The sequence below is a fragment of the Labrus mixtus genome, chromosome 11 (genome assembly GCF_963584025.1).
Source record: "Labrus mixtus chromosome 11, fLabMix1.1, whole genome shotgun sequence".
NCBI classification, from domain to species: domain Eukaryota; kingdom Metazoa; phylum Chordata; class Actinopteri; order Labriformes; family Labridae; genus Labrus; species Labrus mixtus.
This window is the reverse complement of record NC_083622.1, coordinates 1,351,773-1,373,890: the sequence shown is the minus strand read 5'-3', so window position 1 is coordinate 1,373,890 and position 22,118 is coordinate 1,351,773. Positions and strand designations below refer to the sequence as shown.

The window sequence follows — 22,118 nt, the reverse complement described above, 5'->3', positions numbered from 1 at the left end:
ACACACACACACACACACACACACACACACACACACACACACACACACACACATAATTAACCAAAAGACGTTAACTCCAAAAGTATTTAATCACTTAATTCCACCAATAATTATCTGATTATCTGATCATCTGAAGTTGACGTTACAAGGTGTTACAGCTTTAACTTTCAACCGCATGCGTCTGTGTTTGTCTACTTTTTTTATTTTTTTTGACATAACATTCTGTTGTTACTACAAGAAGCACAGAGGCGTAACACTGCGTCCTAACAGCAAGCGAGCGCTGGATATTCTGTCACATCGTGCATGATCTCACGCTTACTGTCCACACTGCCTCCGCTAAATATTTCATTCTTTGTGAATTTCAGTTTCCTCTTGCAGACTTTACAACAGGGTGGAGCTTTGTGTTAACAAACTGTTGTTAGTGACTCAAACACAAAAACTCAGAGGCTCAAAGTTTCTGTCCGGTGTTGACGGAAGTCAAAGGTCAACGTTTCAAACATGGAAGTGGATGTTATTAAAGCAGCGTTATCTGCACTTTGTAAATCAGGCTAACGAGTTCTGATGAGGGAGAAAAGCGAGTGCCAGTGCCGCCTCGTTGAGTCCTCTCTCCTTCCTTATTCCTCGTCCATATCTACATGAGCGACAGAGAAAACGATGTGTTGCACACGTGATACTCAAATAGGAAATAATTGGTGCTGCCGATTTCCACATACACAGCGCCGTATATGTGTACCCATGACTGAACCCAGTGTGTTTAATACAGAGGTATAAAAATAATCTCAATCAGAGGGTCATCATAAAGATAAATTAAAGATATAACTCATGATGACGATTGTTTGACACTCGGGGTCACTCTGCACGTTATTTAACTAATTTATTACAGAGTTTGACTTTCAATCACAAACAGACAAACTAAGAACACTGCTGGTAAGTCTTTGAGTTCGATGAGTAACTTCCTGTTCCTCCTGTTTGTGAGCGACATGATATAAATAATAACTTAGGACGCAAAGTTCAAATTAAAAATGAATCCTGGCCGGACACAATCGTTATTCGTTTTAAAAAAAAATCTCAAAAGCTTAAAAGAAGTCGCAGAGAAGTCATACAGTATGTGGGGCGCCGGCAGCCTAGTGGTTATTAGTGCGTGCACGGGTTTGAATCCGACCTATTTCTCGCATGTCGTTCCCCTCTCTCTCTCTCTCTCTCTCTCTCTCTGATTTCTGACCCTATCCACTGTCCTGTCTCTAAAATAAAGGCATGAAAAGCCCCAAAAATCAAACTTAAAAAGAAGTTATATATGAACAAAAATAAACTATAAAAGCACAGCCACAAAATATTTGTCTTTTGCGCTTGTCTTTACTTGAAGTTCTTTTATTTGTAATTTGCTCCGATGTAAACTGTGTCAATCTGAACCTCGTTAAGTTTCCCGTCAGTCAGTGAGGAAATCAAATCAAAGCTTCTCTTTGTGACTATTTCTTAAAGTAACTCGAGCAAAAGAGATGTTTACTGGTCGGGTAAGAAAAGAGACTCCACATTCTTCATGAAGGAAAAACAGTAATCATGAGGTTTTCTCTCCTCGTCTTCTTTCACAACACGCCGCGTTCAGAGCCGAGAGAAAAGCGGGCGGCAGACACTTTTATTTTCTGCCTCATGGACATTCCTGCCAAGGTTGAAATCTCCATTGCTAATATGAACTTTGCATAAGTGCTTATGATGGTAGCGTGGATTCAGCCTGGTTATTGTTTTTCCACTAAAGTAAAAGCAAAGCTGAGAAGATTCCTGGGTAAATATAAACTTTGCTTAAGTACTTATGCGTCTGTTTTCTCTCCTCCCATATGGCGGCCAAAGGCACAAAGCCTCGGGGGGAATACCAAGCAGCTCCGCTAAGCCCCCCGTCCTCATCCTGCAGACAAAGACTTCGGCTCTTCAAAGCAGCGCGGCCTTTAAACAGTTAACAGCAGCGAAAGCTTCCACACAAGACGGTGTTTGAGAATACTTTGCACCACTAAACCCTCCGAGATCTCCCACACTCCTGCTCGCTGCCGTCCGAGGAACTGACCAGATGAAGTCAGGGCGATATCTGAAGTCAGGGTGATGATATCTGAAGTCACAGCGATGAAATCTGAAGTCACAGCGATGAAATCTGAAGTCACAGCTATGAAATCTGAAGTTTTTTAAGGTTTATTTTTTTGCCTTTAGGACAGTAGATATAGTCTGAAATCAGAGAGAGAGGGGGGGGGGGATTCAAACCCGGGCTGTCAGACTAGAGGACCACATGTAAGAGGTGCGCAAGCTAACCGCTAGGCTACCGGCGCTCCCCACATTTTTAAACATGACAAAAACACAGGATGAAGATTTCATGGCGTTTTCATTGTTACCATCCAGGATCGATTAATAACATCCTGTCCTCAATCTCTCTTTCTCCAGTGCTTGTGTGCTTCTACCGACACACACACACACACACACACACACACACACACACACACACACACACACACACAGGTAGAATACATTCACGGCGCCCAAACTTTGAACACATTTATGTGCAGTCTTTCCCATTTAAGATCTACTCTATAAATCTGCTCCAGTCGCTGTTTGAAAAGCTTGTAAAAAAATACTTTTCACACTAAAAAAATATTGATGAAGAAAAAGAGAGACAAAGTGAAAGAGAGGAGAGCAGAGGTACAGGGTGTGTGTGTGTGTGTGTGTGTGTGTGTGTGTGTGTGTGTGTGTGTGTGTGTGTGGAGAAGATTCAGAGAGTCTCTGCAGTGGTCGGCCTACAATCTTTAGTCAGGTTTTTAATTTGTTGTCATCTTCACAGGTAAAGCAGTTTGGAAAGGACAGAGACTTTAAGGAGATCATTTTCCTGCTCACACGTCAAACATTTTGTTCAGCCTGTAAATGTCGCTGTGTGAACACGGACCAGACTTGAGGTTATTATGCAACAATGGAAAAAAACTGGTAACTGATTCAGACCAGAGCAAACTAATAGGTTTGGAAACACTCTAAGACTTTTTTAGGGCTTTAACACCTGCAGAAAACTCCTGAAAAACTCCTCATGTTTCCTGGAGGAGCTGCATGTGTGAACGCAAAATCTCAAAATCTCCTGCAAAATCGCAAGTATTTTTCTGCAGGAAGTCCGAGTGAGCTGAGGTGAGAACGCAGCAGGATATTCTCCAGAGAATTCACATCGAGCCAATAGGAGAGAGGAGTGATATTTATATACTGTGACTGTCTGCACGCCACCTCTACCATCTCCGTGCTCTAATCAACCTGCTGCTGCATGTTTCCTGTTCTCCAGGATGTTCTTCTCCACTCTTTAGTTCACATTGAGATTCTGTTGGACTACATGTAGCACTGATAGAAAGACACATATTCTCATTATAGCGTCTTATAGGACTCTGATGCTTCGTCTGCTACTTCGTCGTCGTTCTTTTTACATCTCGTCTTACCTCAGGAGACCCCCCCCCCCCCCCCCCACTCCCCCTCCTGTCTGACAGGGATAGTCTCCCGCTGTGAGGAGCATATGTGAAAAGCCAGGTCAGGAGAATCTCCAGAACACTCCTCCTGAAATGATTTAGATATTTTCAGGATTTGTGAAAATGACTTCAGACTGATTAAACAAACACAGTGAACAGGTATTAGCTGTAACGAACACATTATTATATATCATTACACATTCTAAACATCATCTTAGCCTGCTTAGTGTTCTGTTGCTTTTCAGTGTATAAATCACACATTAACTCCTTTGCAACATCTCAGCCTGAATGTTTTTTTTCTTACAAACAAACTGATGTCTTTTCACAGGACGTAAAAAGTTGTCGGCTCCACTGGCTGGCTTCAGTTATTCGTGTATTTGTCTGGATTGCAACATAGCAGAACATATGAGAACTGTTTACCAAATAACTCCCAGCAAAGCCGTCCATCTGGATAAGTGAGCGTCAGCCCGTTGCATGCTGGGAGATTAGAGTGAGCCTGCTTGGCTAAATTCAATATTTACCGAGGAGACTGCTGTCAACACTTTCCTGTAACTGTTAGCCTCCTCGTTTGTGTGCCTGTGTGTCTGAGTGTGTGTGTGTGTGTGTGTGTGTGTGTGTGTGTGTGTGTGTGTGTGTGTGTGTGCCTGTGTCTGGGTGTGTGTGTGTGTGTGTGTGTGTGTGTGTGTGTGTGCCTGTGTCTGGGTGTGTGTGTGTGTGCGCACTGTAGTCTATCCTAGGAGTTTTTTCACTTTAACTCTCTAGATGTTCAAAGCTTATGTGCTCATTTAAAAAGGAAACTTTTCTTTGTGTGACATTTTTGAAGTTTTTTTTGCAAAACTCTTCCTGCAGCTGTGTACACACATGTATATAAAGTGTATATATTTGTGGGTGTGTGTTGGGGGTGTGGGCAGTGAAGTAGGGGTGTAATTGATCACATATGAAAGCTGCTTACAGTCCTTTAATGCTCCACTGTGTCTCCTTTAAGAGCACAACATTCACGAGTAAACCAAATTAATTTCAGAGTTCTGGAAGAGACCGGCCACACATGTGAGAGTCATCGTGTTACATGAAAGAAGGTTCTTAAAGGGGTGTCTTTTTCTGGGGTAACGCATGTTCCCACACATCAAAACAACACGGGGCAATGACCCGCTGTGGTCCTCTAAATGTTTGAATTCATCTCATTTTGCATGATTATAGGACGTTATAAAAGATTCTTGACTTCACCGTGTGTCACATATTCTGTAAAAAACACTTCTCCATGTTTCTCTAACTCTAACATGTGTCTCTAGTCCGTCTACAAACCCCCCAATCATGAGAAAAGTCCATCCTCTCAGTCTTCTGCCTGCTCCACTTTTCAGAAAATGTGTGCTCAAACAGGCTGTTTGGAGATTTTCCCTTCATGACATCACAAAGGGCAGTAGCCCCTCCCCCAGGTGGGTGACACTCCCACAGCTAGGTGTTTGTTCTGCCCTCTGAGTCTGCCTTCTCACCGTAAACAATAGGACATGTTCCCACGGCAGCCATGTTGCCTTGACGTCAAGCTGAGGGTCAAGAAGGCTACCAAAGGCTTCTGGTCTGCTTAAAAACGGGGGTCCCGCTCAGCTTCGTAGTGCACCAGAGTGTATGGTGCATGGGTCAAAGTACTGAAGTTCACAAAGTGCTCAGGTTCCAATCGTACAATTGACGTGAAGTGAACCAAAATGCAATGCATTGTGGGTTGAATTTGGCCGTCTATAAACTCTGTTAAAAAAAGTTTGCAGAGCGTGGCTAACGTTAGCATTGCTAACAACATCAGCCTTCAGTCGGCCTTACAGGTAAAAGTATGGTTACACATTTCATCGTAGGATAGTCCAGTTTAACCGGACACCGCTGACGTAAACTTTATCTCCTTTTTATAGATAAATAAATACTGACAAACTGAAAACTACAAGATGTCGTTCTTCCACTGTCCTGCTGTTTACTTTGGGGTCATAGTCCAGCATTCGGCAGGATGATAGAAGCCACTGACCGGAGCTACAGCCCCAACTAGTGGCGGACGTCTACCGTACACAACATTGAACAGGTTTTTGTGCGCTTGACGAAGTGCGGTGTGAAAGCAAACCGAAACCAAATGAAGAATGCAACGATGACATGCAACTTGAACCCTGAATCACACCGAGTCCACAGAACTTCATTCAGTGTGTTAATGCGATGTGTATTAGACTCTATCAGGCTCTTTGCAACATGTCTGAGGTCAAAAAGCTCCAGGAGCAATGAAGATCAACTTTACTGGCAGATTTCGGCTTCTGACCTTCTTCAGGGACTTCATGCTACAAGTGTTGTTGGAGCTGTTTGACCTCTTCAAGCCTTTCTCTATTCACGCTCATCCATGTCTGATTGTTGTAATTTCTCCCGCTTTGGTGGGTTCAAAGTTAGTTTCAATAGTAGGAAAGACGGCCAAACCAGAACTTTCTTTGGGATCTTCTGCTTCAACGTCATCCCGATGTCCAGTAATGGTATATTTAACCTTTTATTCTTTAGATTCTTTACACTCTTTTGGGAGTGTGCCAGTGTAAAGAAAATGGCCAGCAGCCAGTATCATTATGTATACATGCGGTGAGTCAGTGCGTCTGTGCTCACAAAAGGACCTGTCTCTCCTACAAAGTCTCCTGCTTCCTCCAGTTTATTTATTAGGTACGAGCTGCTCTCCGAACTTCACACAAATGTTTGTTTTCTGAACCATCTGTCTGGCACCGGAGCAGAGAAAGAAAACAGACTGAGGAGAAGGAGAGAGGCAAGAAAAGACACAGAGAGGGAGACAAAGAGGGATGAGGGGAGGTGTGTGTGTGTGTGTGTGTGTGTGTGTGTGTGTGTGTGTGTGTGTGTGTGTGTGTGTGTGTGTGTGTGTGTGTGTGGGGGGGGGGGGGGGGGGGGGGGGGGAGATTCACTTTCTATTCATGGAGCTTAACCAGCCATGAGATTGGCCTGGAATATCAAACACAGATACCTCCCCTCCCCTTCCTGCTCTTCCTCACAGTCTCTCTCCCCAACTCTCCATCACTGCCCTCCTCATCTCCATGGAACAGGTTTCCACGGCAACACCATAGGATGTCAGAGGTCAGGTGGTGGTGTATGGGCGGGGCGGGTGGGCGTCTGAACGTGGGTCCATCTGGACGAGTGACCCGACATAATCAGATATCAATCCTGCACTACAAGTGGGGTGAGAGCCGGAGCTGGAGAATGCTATGCTGATTAGAGAAGCATTGGTTTGGATGTGTGTGAGGCGCCGTGTGTGTGTGTGTGTGTGTGTGTGTGTGTGTGTGTGTGTGTGTGTGTGTGTGTGTGTGTGTGTGTGTGTGTGTGTGTGTGTGTGTGTGTGTGTGTGTGTGTGTGTGTGTGTTGAATCATCTATCAGCCTCCTTGATATTGACATTTACAGCATTAAAAATAATGGAGGAAAGGGGAAGATGATAGAGCTTGTGGGGTGGTGGGGGGGGTGGTGGGGGGGGAAGGGGGGGGGGGGGGGACTGTCTTTCCAGGAGATGCCAGATGGTTAGTTTGGGTGAGTTGGCACTTTGCCACATCAGAGCTCGACTACAAACCATCATTATAGTACTCATGTCATCTCTATTCATGCAGGACCGTGTTCTGGTGGTCTCCCATTTGTTTGCAGTACGTTTGAAGTCTGAGTAGTGTTAACCAATCAGTTGTCAGCTGCCGTGAGGGGGTAATCTGTAGACGGTTTATTGATCACGTTTGTAACGTTTTAAAATATTTATCACAGCAGCAGAACAGAGTTTGTGTTTGACCCTGACCTAATCACTCCTCACTGCTTTATTTTACATGAAGAAGTTTGAGGAGTGAGGGGATGATATCTTAAAGAGTCCCAGCCTACAGGTGGATGAGTGGGTGGGATTAATCGTGATCAGCTATTAATCTTTAGCAATTAATCGTTGTTACAGGTTTTAAAAACGATGTCAAATTATAGGTAAACAGATGAGAAAATCACACCTTCATTCTTCTTCAAAACAGCATGATGTGGGGCGCTCTGATGGCCTAGTGGTTGGGCGCACCCCATGTACAGAGGCTGTAGTCCTCCAAAGCAGGCGGCCCAGGTTCAAGTCGGACCTGTGGCTCTTTTCCTGCATGTCTTTCCCCCACTCTCTCCCGTGTTCCTGCTCTATTCACGGTCCTATCAAATAAAGGCAAAAATCCCAAAAATAAATATATTTTTTTTATTTTTTAAACAGCATGAAGTTCAGTTTGTATGTTATGGTTCCTTTAAGACGACAAGGTGGTCGGGAATCTTTAGGGTTTAGCAGCTGTAAGTAAGCAGCTTGAAAAATGAAGCCAATGCGGAAGTGCAAAATCCCGCAGTTCATGGAGTGTCCACTAGAGGCTGGCTGCAGGAACACAGGAAGTCACATACACACAACAGGCAAAAAAGCCATTTTTACAACATAAATAAAGATGTTTACAGCCTGGTTAAAAAACCCAACAGGTCTGATTAGTTATTGTCATCACTGTAACACTGTACGGGGGGTGAATTTTAAAAAAATGGCTCTGTTTTGATTTCATGAACGATACGTGTTATCAATATTTTAGGCGTGCAGCTGACCTGATTGACAGGTGGGCGCGGTGTAACGGTTTGTCAGGAGGTTTAAAACCCGCCTCAGCTCCAGCTCTCAGCCTGTCGTTAGGTTGACTGAAAGTTAGACTGAGACAGCATTTCCAACATGGCGGCTGCTGCTGATGAGCCTCCAGCGCCCCCTGCAGGAACAGATGGGTGACGTCACTCAGGCTTCAAACATTCATGTTTACAGTCTGTGGCTTTAAGTGACGAGTCGGTACCTGGTTGGCACCTGTCAACAACCTCAGAACAAGCTGCTTCATGTGCTCTATCGTTATGCTGCATAATCCCAGTTTGTGTATCTGAACTGAATGTCCTTTGCTTGAGAGGGTTTTCCTTCAAAGAGTCTCTGGATGCATTAAACGCTTCATTCAAACTCTTCTCTTGGATGGAAATAAGTAACAACTTCAGGGTGCTCGAGCGGCTAAACGAGGAACTACAATGCAAAGAATATGAACACGCAGGGCTAATGATTCAAAGCATCGCAGAATCAAAATCACATAAAAAAACGACCACATGTCGTCCAGCTTGTGGATAAGAGCAGCAGTGAGAAGCAAACAGATGGGAATGTAAAGCATGTGGGTGTTTTCATGTGAAATAAGTCTCATTATGCTGTAAAACACAGCCTGAGGCGGCACACAACAACGCAGGAGAAGGGAGACAGTGTGACTTAAACACTATCAGCTGTGCTCACACTGTCGATGCATTCAACCGCTGTTTACACCCCGAATCTGGCCCCTCTCTCTCTCTCTCTCTCTCTCTCTGAGTCATTATCAGCCTCTCTTCACTGTCTTTATCTCCCTCTGGGATAGAGAAGTGTGGGAGAGTACATATTTACCTTAGAAAGTAAGGTGGGACATTTCACCCTCACTTGTTGGTAAACGCCGGCCTCTCTGTTATCACGGCCACAAAGAATTTAAAAAACACACAAAGACTTTAAAGTCTTTATATGTGATTTTTTGATCCAGCAGATGTCGCCCTTGAGCACCAGCATGAAACCAAAACAACTGGCGCTGCATTGTTGTGTTAGCATGCTAATGCTAGCGATCTTTATTATGCTCGTATCTTCACACTGCATGTAAATTTACCTGAAATGAGCGTGATCTAGAAACACAGTTAAGCAGTGAGTACAGTATGTTATTCTTCTTTTCTCTAGTCCCTCAATTAAACAACTTTTATACACGAGGGGAGGAGTCAGCCGGCCGTCCCGGCGATGTAAACAAAGTGAAGATAGGACTCTGAAAACTCTGAAAACATCACAGACAGTGGGACTCGGGTGTTACACCCATTGTAGACAGTCATGACTCACAGAGTTATTTTCAGAGGATATACTTGATTTATATATTTAAGTGTGAAACATCACATATAAAGACTTTAAACAGATCCGAGACCAGCTGCGTTAAGCCGGCCTGCTCACCTTTAAGAGGACTTTTAAAGGGATAGTTCGGTGATCAGTTACTTGTTCTGTTAAAAGTCAAAGTTGGGTTCCAAAATGTTAGACTGTATCTTCAGCCCGCCTTTCATCTAAATATCAGCGTGTCATGTTCAGTCGATATCGTTTAAATTGATCAGCGCACAATAACAACATGAAACTTTTCTTTTCCTGAAATTTTGGCTGTACTCAAACCAAGCAGCGAGGTTTTCCTCATGACAGTGGATTCAGACAAAAGTAGACCTCTACCTGTGCACCAGTGATGGGACCTCCTGACCTGACCTCCCTGGCCTGCCTGTGACATCATCAGCCCCCGAGCGAGCGGTGATTAATAAACCCTGTTCTACATCATTGAGGCTGTCAGCGACCCGGCACGGAGCAGACTATACTTCCATTAATTAGCCCGAGTGCAGAACATTTAAGAAGGTCGGACTCATTAGAGAGGACGTTTTTTTTTGTTTTTTTTTTACTGTCAGCTCGATCGTCTCCGTCTGATCACGAGATAAATGAGCTCTGATCTTTAACAAGTTATCAAGAGGCTGAAGGTAACACAGGAACTTTAAGAACAACAAAAAAACAGACGCAGCAGGATCCACGCTCGCTGGTGTTAATGAATTAAAACACAGTAACATTATGAGAGGTCTGAAGTGTATTTCTTATTTTCTAAGTCATTTAAACTGCTTCATAGAAGACCTATGGATATACTCTGGGGATGAATCATCTTGGAAAGCAACTGAAATTGCAATATTGTTGTGTAACTGAGCTGAAGGAAGACATACCTACCCTCTTGTACATGACACAATGATGTGTACAAAATGTGTTTATCTAAATCAAAACAGCACAAAGACAACATATACAATTCTGAAACTCAGAACTGTCACTGTTTTCAGAAAATGAAATGCCCAATTTGCCCAACTCACTGATCCACATCCCAGACTCCTTCTCCTGGGTCCTTGAACATCAGAGAGTTGTAGTCAAAAAAGTAAAAAAAACGAATCTTTGGTGTCTCAAGAAATACTTCATATTTACAATTTTCTACAGAGCAGCAGTTGAAAGCATTCTTACATGGAGCACACTGGTTTGGTTTGAAAGCATTACGACACAGGAGCATAAATTAGGAGGAGGGCAGTAAAGTCACTGGATCACAACGGCCACAAGTACAGAACATTAACACCACCTGCTGCAAGATGAAGGTATTACACATCATACAGGACTCTACCCTCCAGGCAGGCACCCAGTCTGTTCTCCGACCTCCCTCAAGAGAAACGTTTACAGGGCATCAGAGTAGAACCAACCTCCTCAAGGAAAGTGTCTCTATCCACAGGCTGGCTGTTTTACAGGTTTTATCCTGAAAAAAAATAGATCTGGATTTGGTAATCAGTTCAACCAGCTCACTTTCCTCCCTGTTGTTCAAGGGATCAACAATGTCTCTAATTCATACATTTTTAAGAATTAGATCTTTAGTTTAGGAGCTAAACAATCTAACCAGGTGAGAAGTTTATTCAAACAGAAGGACAGCACGGCCATGAAGCTCTTTTGGAAGTGGACGTTACAGTGAAAAACTTTCTCCTCAGGATATTTTTACAGAGCCAGCTGGCTCTAAACTTCTCACCCAGAGGACGTTTCTGAAACAGAAGCCGTCTTTGGGCTCTGCTTCAGGTCTAATAGCTCCTCAGTTGGTTTACTCCTGCTGAGGGTTTCTCTACACGGGGTCGCTCACACTGACAGAAACGTCTCCCCCTCCACCTCCTGCTCTCCCACCATGACGGACGAGGGGCCTGCCAAAGCATTTAAGTGACAGTGATATCAACTGGTCGGGGCAAAGGTTCAGGGTTCAAGGTTCAAGGTTCAAGATTCACGTTCTTTACTGTCAAATGAATTTGAAATAATGACACAATGACATTAATTTGTCATTGACACAGCTAACCCTCAAATATAACGATGAAGTATGAGGGCCACATAAAGGGAGAAAAATCTGAGAAAAAATTTGAGATCAGAGTATTAATATTATACAATCAAAAGAATAAAGTTGTTAATTTGAGTTTTATAATGAGTAAGGTAGTAAGAGAAGAAAGCCGCAATATTACAAGAATTAAGAATTAATTAAATCATGAGAATAAAGTTGTAAATGAAAACAAATCAAGATGTATATCTATAGGAATATTGTATTTAATTTACAAGAATAAAGTCTTAAAGGTGCAATATGTAGCTCGGACACCTAGTGTTTAAAATGGGTACTGCAGTCTAAATTCTAAACATCATAGAGAGCTGTCTCCCCCCCCCCCCCTCCTCTCTAGAGTCGATGCTCACGCAGGTCACCATGTGGTGGACTCTGAAGCTTCAGTGTTTATCCAGCTCTGCATGGGTCTGTAAACCTTTCTGTGTTCTAACCTCTCTCCATTTTTCAAAAAGCATCTCAGAATCAGAATCAGAATAATTTTTTATTGCCAAGTACATTTATACATACAAGGAACTTGTCTTGGTGTATTGGTGCAAAAAACAGTTAACAAAGGAAAGAAAGCAAAAACAGGAACAACTTAAATAATAAAATATGGACGCAATTACAATATATGATTTACAATTTAAAAATGTAAAAATATAAGAAACATAAAAACGCAACCTTGAGGGGAGCCAGCGCTGTCCGATTGGACACAGAGGTGCTGACAGGAAGTGACCAGAGGCAAAGCACAACATTGAGGGCAGTTCTTGAGAGCTCTAATCAGTATAGAAACCATCTTATAAGTCGTCGTTATCAAACAAAAACCATCGTCATTACCATCATCATCATCAATAATATGGAGACCATCATCATTAAGTTAGTAGGTATTCATGAAAGAGCTGGGTCTTTAGCTTTTTCTTAAAGGTGCAGAGGGACTCTGCAGATCACATGGAGTTTGGAAGTTCATTCCACCACCGGGGGGCGACAGAGGAGAAGAGTCTAGTCAGCGTCTTAGGACCCTGTTGTGAAGGTCGGATCAGACGCCTTTCATTGGCAGAGTCTCCGGCTGTTTAGTATTTCTTACCAACATGTTCCTGCTCTGCTGTCTTTTCAGGTCACTCTTTAACTGAAGTCATTGTTTACAGAAAACGAATACAGGGAACTGAGGGCATTGTTTTTAAATCACAACATATTTAGACTTTGTTTTCTCATTAGTTGTTAAATATTTTTCCATGCACAACTTGAGTTTATTGAGCCAGCTTTTGTGCAACTAATTCTTGCCCCCCAAGGTTTACACAGAAAGCACACAGATCACATCCAGATGTGGACTTTCTGGGAAGTCTTCCTCCTACAATGAGGCTGCTGCTCTGGGACCAGTTTGGCTCTCACTTTGTGTCGAGCATCTTATTGATTTGCGGCCTTGGTAATGGTCCTAAATCAGTGCCATGTTCTTAGGAGCTCCATTCGTGGACTCCTACTCCACCTCCTCAGCAAGGGCAACAAAGACACACTGCTTTCAAAACCTCCAGAAGCTTTTTTGAAACCGCACAGGGCAGGGTTGTGAGATCGGTGAGAGTCATGAAGCGTTTACTTTTCGTGGTTTTGAGTTTGCTGCTGTCTCTTCAGCGTGCTCGTGGAATAAATAGGAACTGCAAACCAGTGACGTCCACCTTTTGTCAAGGTTTAGGATACTCCACTACGGCCAGTCCGACCGGAGCTACGGGCTACAGCCTGCAGCAGATCGGTCAGATGGTGGAGACGGCGTGTTCTCCACACATCGCCATCCTCATGTGTCGCGTCGCAGTGCCTGAATGCGGCTCGGAGGACGTCAACCGGATGAAACCGTGCCGAGCTCTCTGTCAGAAGGTCAAGACCGACTGTGAGTCGACCTTCAAAACCAGGAGGTTGACCTGGCCAATGAGGCTGCGCTGTGAGTCTTTACCTGAGAATGACTGTGTCCAGGTGAGTGAGAATACTAATGAAACCTTTATTTATGAAGAACTTTACATACCATTAAAAAGCCAATAAGTACAAGTTCATGGAATTTTATAAAACACAACACATAGTAATAAAACAAACAAGACAATAAAACCATAACCAGTTTAGTCGAGGGCACTCTGGAACCTGTTTTTTTGTGTGTTTTCAGGCACTCAAAATGCCAAGATGTGACAAAAGGTATAGTGTTTTCAGCTAAAATAGTAAACGAGAAACATTGTTGTAGCTTGGTTACAGGTCCAGTCATATTGAACTTTCCATAAACGTGAGCGTCTGCTACAAACCGACACCTGAATCTGATCTCCTGTGGACTGTGCCCACCTGAGGAAGTTTAATGTGTGTCGAGGTTAGCTGAAGCGGTGTGGCGCTGTCAGTGGTCACAACGCCCAGGTGAAATGGTTTAATTAACACCTGGGCTAAGCAGCCAGGTACACTTTGACCAACCATTTGGTTCTTATAGACAGCTAGTGTCCCATGACGCCATCGACAAATCCCAATTGGCATAACTCTAAAAAAAAAAGAAAAGAAAATGGGGGGCAGGTGCTTTTAGGGTTGTTGGAAAACACAGAAGAATATTTTTAATTTACTGAGTCAGCACTGAAATGTGTTTTTGTTCAAACAGGGTCAAGTGAGCCAAGCTGCTCCAGAAGCTCCTGCTGCTGCTGCTGCTGCAACATGTGAGACGATAACCGTCCCTCTCTGCAAAGACCTTCCCTACACAGAGACGATCATGCCCAACGTTATTGGCCACAAAAGTCAAGAGGAAGCCGGCCTGGAGATGCAACAGTTTTCATCCCTGGTGAGGGTGGGCTGCTCCCCTCAGCTAAAGCCTTTCCTGTGCTCCCTCTTCGCTCCTGAATGTGAGGCTGGAGGAGCTCGACCTCCCTGTAGGACACTCTGTGAGCAGGCACGCTCCGGCTGCGAATCTCTGATGAACAAATTTGATTTCCAGTGGCCTGAATCTTTCCAGTGTGACAAGTTTACCACTGAATCCTGTGAACGAGTAAGTCACCTACTTTTGACTCTTTGAAGAATGGATGGAATTATTTTCATCAAACACCAAAGACCTCTAAAAGATTCAAGTCTTACACCTTCCTAAATCTTAAAACATCATGGTCACAGACTTTAGCATTTAACAGAGACTATGGGAACTATTTCCTGTTCTTGAGCTGCTTATGCCAGGACAGGTTTCCTTTACATTCACCTTGTGTTTTCATGGTAAAATTTCCTTGAATACAAGAAAGTATTTGGCAAACTAAAGTATTTAGCAAAAGTGCCGTGAGCCAAACTTCCTAACTAAGCAACAAGCAGCAACCTCTGATGTTGTAAAATGAAGCCAAAGCTGAAGTGAAAAAAAAAAATGCAGTTCCTGGAGTGTCCACTTGAGGCTGGCTCCAGTAGACCCGGCAGTCCCACACACACCCCATATTAAAAAGTACATTTTGACAGCAGAATTTAACACGTTTACAGCCTGGTATAACAAAATGATTTTGGTCTGATTAGTTAATGTTTTTAGCGGCACACACTGTTCAGGATTTTTTATCCTTTTGTGGTGACCTACAATGCTTTCTGTTTCGAAGAAGAACATATAGCCTGCATACAGAGAGACCAGTATGGCTGCGATAATTGGAATAAAGGAACATTTTTAAACTGAAAACATGGAAATGTGCTCCCAAAATAAATGTCTGTAATTTGTTTCCAATTATACAGTAAACATGAAGAAGAAAATGACATGCCAGGGGGAAAAAAGAAAATCAACAGAGCGATATGCTTATGTTGAGTACCTATTGTTTTAGTTTGAAATAAACATGCTTTGTCTGTTGCTTTAGGACTGTTTTCTGACCAGCGGAAACTCAGACTGCTATTCAGACTGGTACACATTGTGTGCTGTCTCTTCAGTCCATTTGATGTTCTCGTAACTCAAGTTGCTGCTATACTTATACTACTACTATACCCTCCATCCACAGAGCACTTTGGTGGATGCAACAGTGGGATTTGTAGTTTTTATTGCCCAGGGACAACAGATGGAAATTAGCTAGCTAGCTAAATCTGGTACAAAGCATCTCTTCTCTTCTGAGACTAATGTTTTGTTTTTTTGTACACTGTCCCTGACTCAAATAAACGATTAAACTAACTCACCCGTTTTGATTTTACGATTTTAAAGTGTCCCGATTTGCAGTTTTGTAAATATGGTAACAGTTCATAAACACCTTTCCCACATTGTAATGGGCTGCAAAAACCAGTTCTGGATCTTTCTGAAAATGACATCTTGTTTTCTGTCTTTTCAAAACGATCGGCTAAAGTCGGAGTCAGACAAAATGTCCTGTAGGTATAGTTGTGACAAACATCAGGCATACATTACTTATCTGTGTTTCTTCTTTTCCAGAGACCAGCCTTCGTTTTGCCAACAATACCCACTGGAGTGTGTCAGAAAATCTCCGTCCCCCTCTGCATCGGCCTACCTTACACCGAGACCGTCCTGCCAAACCTTCTCGGCCACGTACATCAGAGGGACGTAGACCAGTCGATACAAACCTTTGCATCGCTTGTACAGGTGGAGTGCTCCCCCCATCTGAAGCCGTTCTTGTGCTCCGTTTTCACCCCCGAGTGCAAGTCAGGAAGACCTCAGCCTCCCTGCAGGACGCTCTGTGAGCAGGCACGCTCCAGCTGCGAACCTCTGATGAACAGGTTCGGATTAAGGTGGCCCGAAACCCTCAAGTGTGAAAGATTTACAACCGAGTCCTGTGAACATGTAAGTATGCTCTGATTCTACTCCACACCATAAGGAAACATGTTGAAGTGCTGGCCTCTCTGACAACAATGCAGCAGCCAGTATGTCCTCCTTCTAACTTTAGATTCTGCTCCTGAATGCTCTGGATTTGTTTGGACCAGAGAAGGTAGGCGCTTTTAAGACACCCCCCCACACAGGCCGTTTTGGACGCCCCTCGGTTTGTCAGATATGAGAGCAGTTATCAGGTCAACAGGTGTTGCAGCGATGGAAGCGGTCAAGAGAAGTGGTTCAGATAGAAGTGATTGTACCCGACCTAAAAAGCCTCTGCATGTTTCTAATAAGCTCCACGAGCAGAAACGTGCTCAAACTAGGATCAATATTGGAGATGCTTTTGAAAAATGGAGAGAGGTTAGAACACAGAAAGGTTTACAGACCCATGCAGAGCTGGATAAACACTGAAGCTTCAGAGTCCACCACATGGTGACCTGTGAGAGCACGGACTCTAGAGGGGGGGGGGGAGACAGCTCTCTATGATGTTTAGAATTTAGACTGCAGTACCCATTTTAAACACTAGGGGTCAGCATTTCACATTGCTCCTTTAACTTATTATAACCACTTTTTTTTTTTTACATTTTTAACTTTTGTTTTAAATAATTGACTTTGCATTAATAGGCAACACACACATTTTACAGGCCATTTAACCAGGTCTAAGAAAATAACACTTTGAGTGACAGTGTGCACCTGTGTCTTGTTTCAGTACGGAGTCAGCAGCAACGGGGGAATCTGTGAGCCCATCACCATCCCGGTGTGTCAGGGCCTGTCCTACAACCTGACCATCACTCCAAACCTCCTGGGACACGCCAGCCAAAGAGATGCAGTGATGAAGATGTCTTTCTTCAACTCCTTTGTGCAGAAACTGTGCTCAGTGGACATCCGCCTCTTTGTGTGTACGGTGTACGCCCCCAAGTGTGTGGCGGGGGAAGTGCAGAAGCCCTGCAGGTCCTTCTGTGAGAGAGCCAAACGAGGCTGCGAGGGTTTGATGCACAGCTTTGGTGTTTCCTGGCCAGAGGAGCTGCAGTGTAACGCATTCCCAGAGGAGATGTGCATATCAGTAAGAACTTGATGTTTCTAATGACCGGAGAATTATGAAGATACAATTTTCTAACTCTATTTCTCTTTCTTTCTTTCTTTTACAGGAGGACAGCAGGCCCGACGTATGTCACTCTTCCAAGTGTTAAAAAATTTGAAGTTTAAAGTTTTGTTGTTATTGAGAAACACATCTAAAGATATAATATTTAGAGATATTGATCTATTTTGGTTGCCTGTCTCAACAAACACAAGCAGCCTTGTTTAAGGTTGGGAACCTGGTGAGGGATCAAGTTGATTTTTACACTAGTGACATCTACTGGTTGATGAGGGGCTCTGCGTGAAGAGTTTTTATCTGTGTATCCACAGCTCTGTTCTAAAAATGAGATATGGGAATTTATTTTAAGAAAATTAACTGGTAACATTTGTTTGCACCATTGGCAACAAGCAATTTAGGCCTTTTTGTTGCTCATAATATCTCACAATAAGATGTTTATTGGACTTGTCAGGTAAGGTTGCTAGTTTGTACTTTCACTTGTAAAAAATTTGTTTTGCATAGTTTGCTCTTTCCATAAAAATGTCTAAGCAAAAACTTGTGCACACTGTTTAACTTGTAATGGACTTACTTGCCCTTGAATTTATTTTTTCAAGTTAGACAGTGTACAAGAGTTTACATGTAATTTTACTAAGTACTTAAGTAGTTTAAATTGTGACTTAGTTAATAAAGAAAAAGTTTGTCCTGATGACAAACAAAGTTTGAAAGTACTGAAAGTTTGAGGCACTCTGATGTTGTATATAAAATCTTTATTAAACAGGGATATGAGTTTAAATTGTGACTTTGGAAATGTCTTCACAGGTAAAGAAAGGGTAATAAAAAAAATATTTTATTTGCATGTGTGTACCCACAAACTTCACGCCATCTCATGAGTCAGTGCCCCAGTTGCCCTCCAGTCAAAAAAAGCCTGGACACGCCCCTGCATTGTGTATCAAAAAGTCCCAAACGTTTTGTACTTATTAGAAAATAATGAAGCCGAGGTTTTAAGTTTAAGAGATTGTTGATTTGAGTGGCTGTTGAACATTAGAGAAGTGCAAATCCTGCAGCAGGACTGTGTTCTTCAACATCTGTTTGAATTTAACAACACAGTTTTTCAGAAAAAAAACGGCTTATTTTTTTTGCTAAACGTATTTAAGTTATCATTTTTGCTTTATAATTGGATTAATCGGCTTACTGCATGTTGTGTGTGAAGATACAAACTCTCTTGGCCTTGTTTCCAACAGATGCTGACTGCTGAGGATGTTGTTGCTAAACTGATTGCTGCTGGATATTCTGTCCGTGGCCGATGTTGGTTCATTTCTCTTTAATTCTAATCTAATTTGTTTGTAATCTATGAGACCGTTTTTACACTAACGATCACTTTCATTTCCCCCAATTTAGCCCTGACTCTGAGGACGGCTCGCCTCCTGGTGACTCTCATGGATGTATCCTTCACTTTGTCACACTTCACTACAGTTTCTGTTGACCTGCTCAACCTCTGCTTTTAACCACATGTAGTGATCATAATTAGGTTGTCATACACTTCCAGTCCCCAGAAAACAAAAAACGGTGGATTGCTCCCTCCAGGTAGGTAGTGAGTTTTTGCCCCAAGTGAAGGAGTTGAAGTATCTTGGGGTCTTGTTCACGAGTTTGAGAAAGACGGAGCGTGAGATTGACAGGCGGGTTGGTTCAGTGTCGGCAGTAATGGGAGCATTGTACCAAACCGTCATGTTGAAGAGGCAGCTAGTTTCCTCTGAAGGGTTTCTTGGCTCAGCAATAGAGATACGGTGAGGAGCTCAGGATTCGGGAGGAGCTGGGAGTAGAGCCGCTGCTCCTTCAAATTGAAAGGAGCCATTTGAGGTGGTTTGGGGATCTGATTAAGATGCCTCCTGGACGCCTCTCTTTGGGGGTTTTCCGGGCACGTCCACCTGAGAAGAGACTCTGGGTAAACCCAGATTGTGCTGGAGGGATTAAACATCCCATTTGTCCAGGGAACACCTTGGAATCCTCCAGGAGGGAAATGTTACTGGGTAGTTTCTGGGAGTCTCAGATACCACAAGCTGTAGAAGATCAATGGATAGATGGATGGACATTACTAGTCCTATCCCATCATCAAGACATTATAATTTTCTCATAAATCAGCTTCTGTATCTTCCTTTGAGGGGATTAAACAAACTGTGAGTTCAGAAAAGGAGCTACATTTCCTCCCAGACAACCCGGCTTTATGTTTTGAGTCTTGCAACCTTCAAAAAAGTCAGCAACCTTCAATTCCTTTGTTAGACATAGAAGCAGCCATCATGCACTAAGCTCTTTAACCAGAACTTTCAGGCAGATAAAAGTGAAGACCTGGATTCAGTGGAGGTTTTCAAAATGGAGCACTATGTGGCTGTGGTCAGGAGGGAGTATGTGGAGAGCTACGAGAGTAGGAATCCTCCGTCTGTCACTCAAACCCAGCTGAAGAAAGCTCTGTCTGCCCGCGGTAACACACTATGTCTTTAATATTACAGGACCAACACACAGATAATAACACGACCTGAAGTGACCGAGTGGCAAACCTTTATCTTCTTTTTTTACGCAGAGTTTAACATCGGCGAAGAAACCTTCAGGACTCTGTGGCGCGACCATCGAACTGAAAACGGGATCGAATACGACGACTTTGTGGCAGTCATCACAAAACTTCAGATCCTCACAGGTAATCCAAACAAAAGTTGTATTTTTATATATTCAACACATCGTAATAAAACAAAGTTGCAAAGTAGAGGAGTAATATTTATGATGGGTGACGTCACTCAGGCTTCATCCATTAATATTTACAGTCTATGGTTTGGATGGTAAAGAGTTATTTTCAGGACATGTGGGTTTTTTGACTTCTCTTTGTTTGAGTTCTAATTATTTGCCTTCTGTCTCAGAACGCTTCGAGTCACAACTTCTCAATCTGCCGTGTGACTGCAAGGTGGCCAGCTTCTCCTTCAGACAGGTGAGTTTAAATGTTTTCATCAATATAATTAAAGTAATGGTCACTAGTTTAGCAGGAAGATAAAACTGCTTCAGAGGACTGACATTACAGTGATACAACAATGCAACAGAGACAGGTACCAAGACATTCAGTTAAACAATTGGCAAATAATTGAGAGGATATAAAATAGAAAAACTAATCCATATACAGCAGTTTGATAAACAGGAGAGTAGCCTGCAAGATTAAAGAATGCGCAAGGGGATATATGATTAAAAACATACAAAAATACAAACTTTATATTTTAAAAATTGTGAACTGATGATTGTTTTGTACAGAAAATATATTGAAGTTGACATATCCTCCTCCTCTTCTTCAGTGTAAATAAGTCTCAGAGCTCCTCAAAACGTGTGAAGTTTCTTGTTCTAAATCCACTCTGATCCTGTATTTGATCATGTCTATAAACCCCTCTATTTCAGCCCTGCTCAGAACAGACTGTTTCTGTGTCTGTACCTTTAAATATGTAAATGAGCTGTGTCTGACCACGCCCCCTCTCTGGAAGGGCTCAGGTGCCTCAGGCTTTCTCGCTCCATGTCCTATTGTTTACGGTGAGAAGGCAGACTCAGAGGGCAGAACAAACACCTAGCTGTGGGAGTGTCACCCACCTGGGGGAGGGGCTACTGCCCTTTGTGATGTCATGAAGGGAAAATCTCCAAACGGCCTGTTTGAGCACACATTTTCTAAAAAGTAGAGCAGGCAGAAGACGGAGAGGATGGACTTTTCTCATCATTGGGGGGTTTGTAGAAAGACTAGGGGGAAATATTAATGGTTCAGTGTATTTATTATGTCACTTTTTTTAAGTTTTACGAGGTTCATTACAACTGACAACGTGCAAAATTCTTCTTTTTTGCCCCTTTTAGTTCATCAGATCAGCCATCTTCTGAGGAATGGAAAGGTGCTGCGCTGATGGAGCAGAGGAGGAATGTTTTTCACGACTGAGCAGCAAAAATACATTTTCAGATCACATATATGAACTGTCTCTTTGTCAAATTGATACTTACATAAAAAAATACTCTTCTCTACACTTTTTAATGAACTTTCTTTTGCCAAAAGATACATGTATTTTACTTACAAATCCAAATGGTTCATTGTGTTACATACATGTTGTCTATACAGGAGGTATTAAAGAAATGTGCCACATTTCATACATAAATAAATCATGAATCCAGTCTATCCTGTGTAAATGTGTCTCTGAGTCATGACTGTCTACAATGAGGGAGAAGCTCGAGTCCCGCTGGCTGTGTTGTTGTCAGAGCCGTGTTTACATGGACGGGACGGCCGGCTCCTCCCCTTGTGTATAAAAGCTGTTTTAGTCAAGAACTAGAGAGAAGAACATACTCACTGATTATTTGGATGTTAGTAAGAGTTTTTAGATCACGCTCATTCTGTGTCAGTTTACATGAAATGTGAAGCTACGAGCTAACTAAAGAGCGCTAACATTAGCATGCTAACACAACAATGTGAAGCTACGAGCTAACTAAAGAGCGCTAACATTAGCATGCTAACACAACAACGCAGGCCACAGGTGATTGCAGCTCGAGCCGAGGATAATTTTATCCACCGTTTTCGCTAAACTCCTTGGTGTGAACGTGAGTAGAGGAGAGCTTGATGTGTGTCTCTGGAGGAGAGTGGAGGCTTCAGGATGGAGGAGGTGTGGCCAAACAGAAGTTTGTTTTGGTTTCAAACTGGAGCTCATGGACGACATCTACTGGATCAAAAAGTCGCTCATTCTTCCTTTAACTGCATTTTGATGGTGTTCAAGCTTTTAAGCTATGCTTTAAGTCACTTAACTGAGATATTTTG

General features: G+C 42.8%; 1 protein-coding gene across 1 annotated transcript; it reads left to right on the top strand.

Annotated features, from left to right (window-relative positions):
- The first annotated feature begins 12,936 nt into the window (after positions 1-12,936).
- Positions 12,937-21,337, top strand: LOC132983282 (uncharacterized). Its single transcript, XM_061049545.1, has 11 exons — positions 12,937-13,418; positions 14,074-14,454; positions 15,838-16,203; positions 16,940-17,293; positions 17,379-17,396; positions 18,547-18,610; positions 18,704-18,747; positions 19,631-19,781; positions 19,881-19,994; positions 20,212-20,279; positions 21,176-21,337. The coding sequence occupies exons 1-11, from the start codon at positions 13,035-13,037 to the stop codon at positions 21,197-21,199; spliced, it is 1,968 nt and encodes a 655-aa protein (XP_060905528.1). The 5' UTR covers positions 12,937-13,034; the 3' UTR covers positions 21,200-21,337.
- The last annotated feature ends 781 nt before the right edge of the window (positions 21,338-22,118 follow it).

What these genes read in the sequence shown, in the direction of transcription:
- LOC132983282 (XM_061049545.1), top strand. Translation starts at nt 13,035, where the DNA reads ATGAAGCGTTTACTTTTCGTGGTTTTGAGTTTGCTGCTGTCTCTTCAG. An exon ending in CTGAGAATGACTGTGTCCAG is followed by an intron (nt 13,419 to 14,073) that starts GTGAGTGAGAAT and finishes TTGTTCAAACAG; the next exon opens with GGTCAAGTGAGCCAAGCTGC. An exon ending in TCCTGGTGACTCTCATGGAT is followed by an intron (nt 18,748 to 19,630) that starts GTATCCTTCACT and finishes CAGAACTTTCAG; the next exon opens with GCAGATAAAAGTGAAGACCT.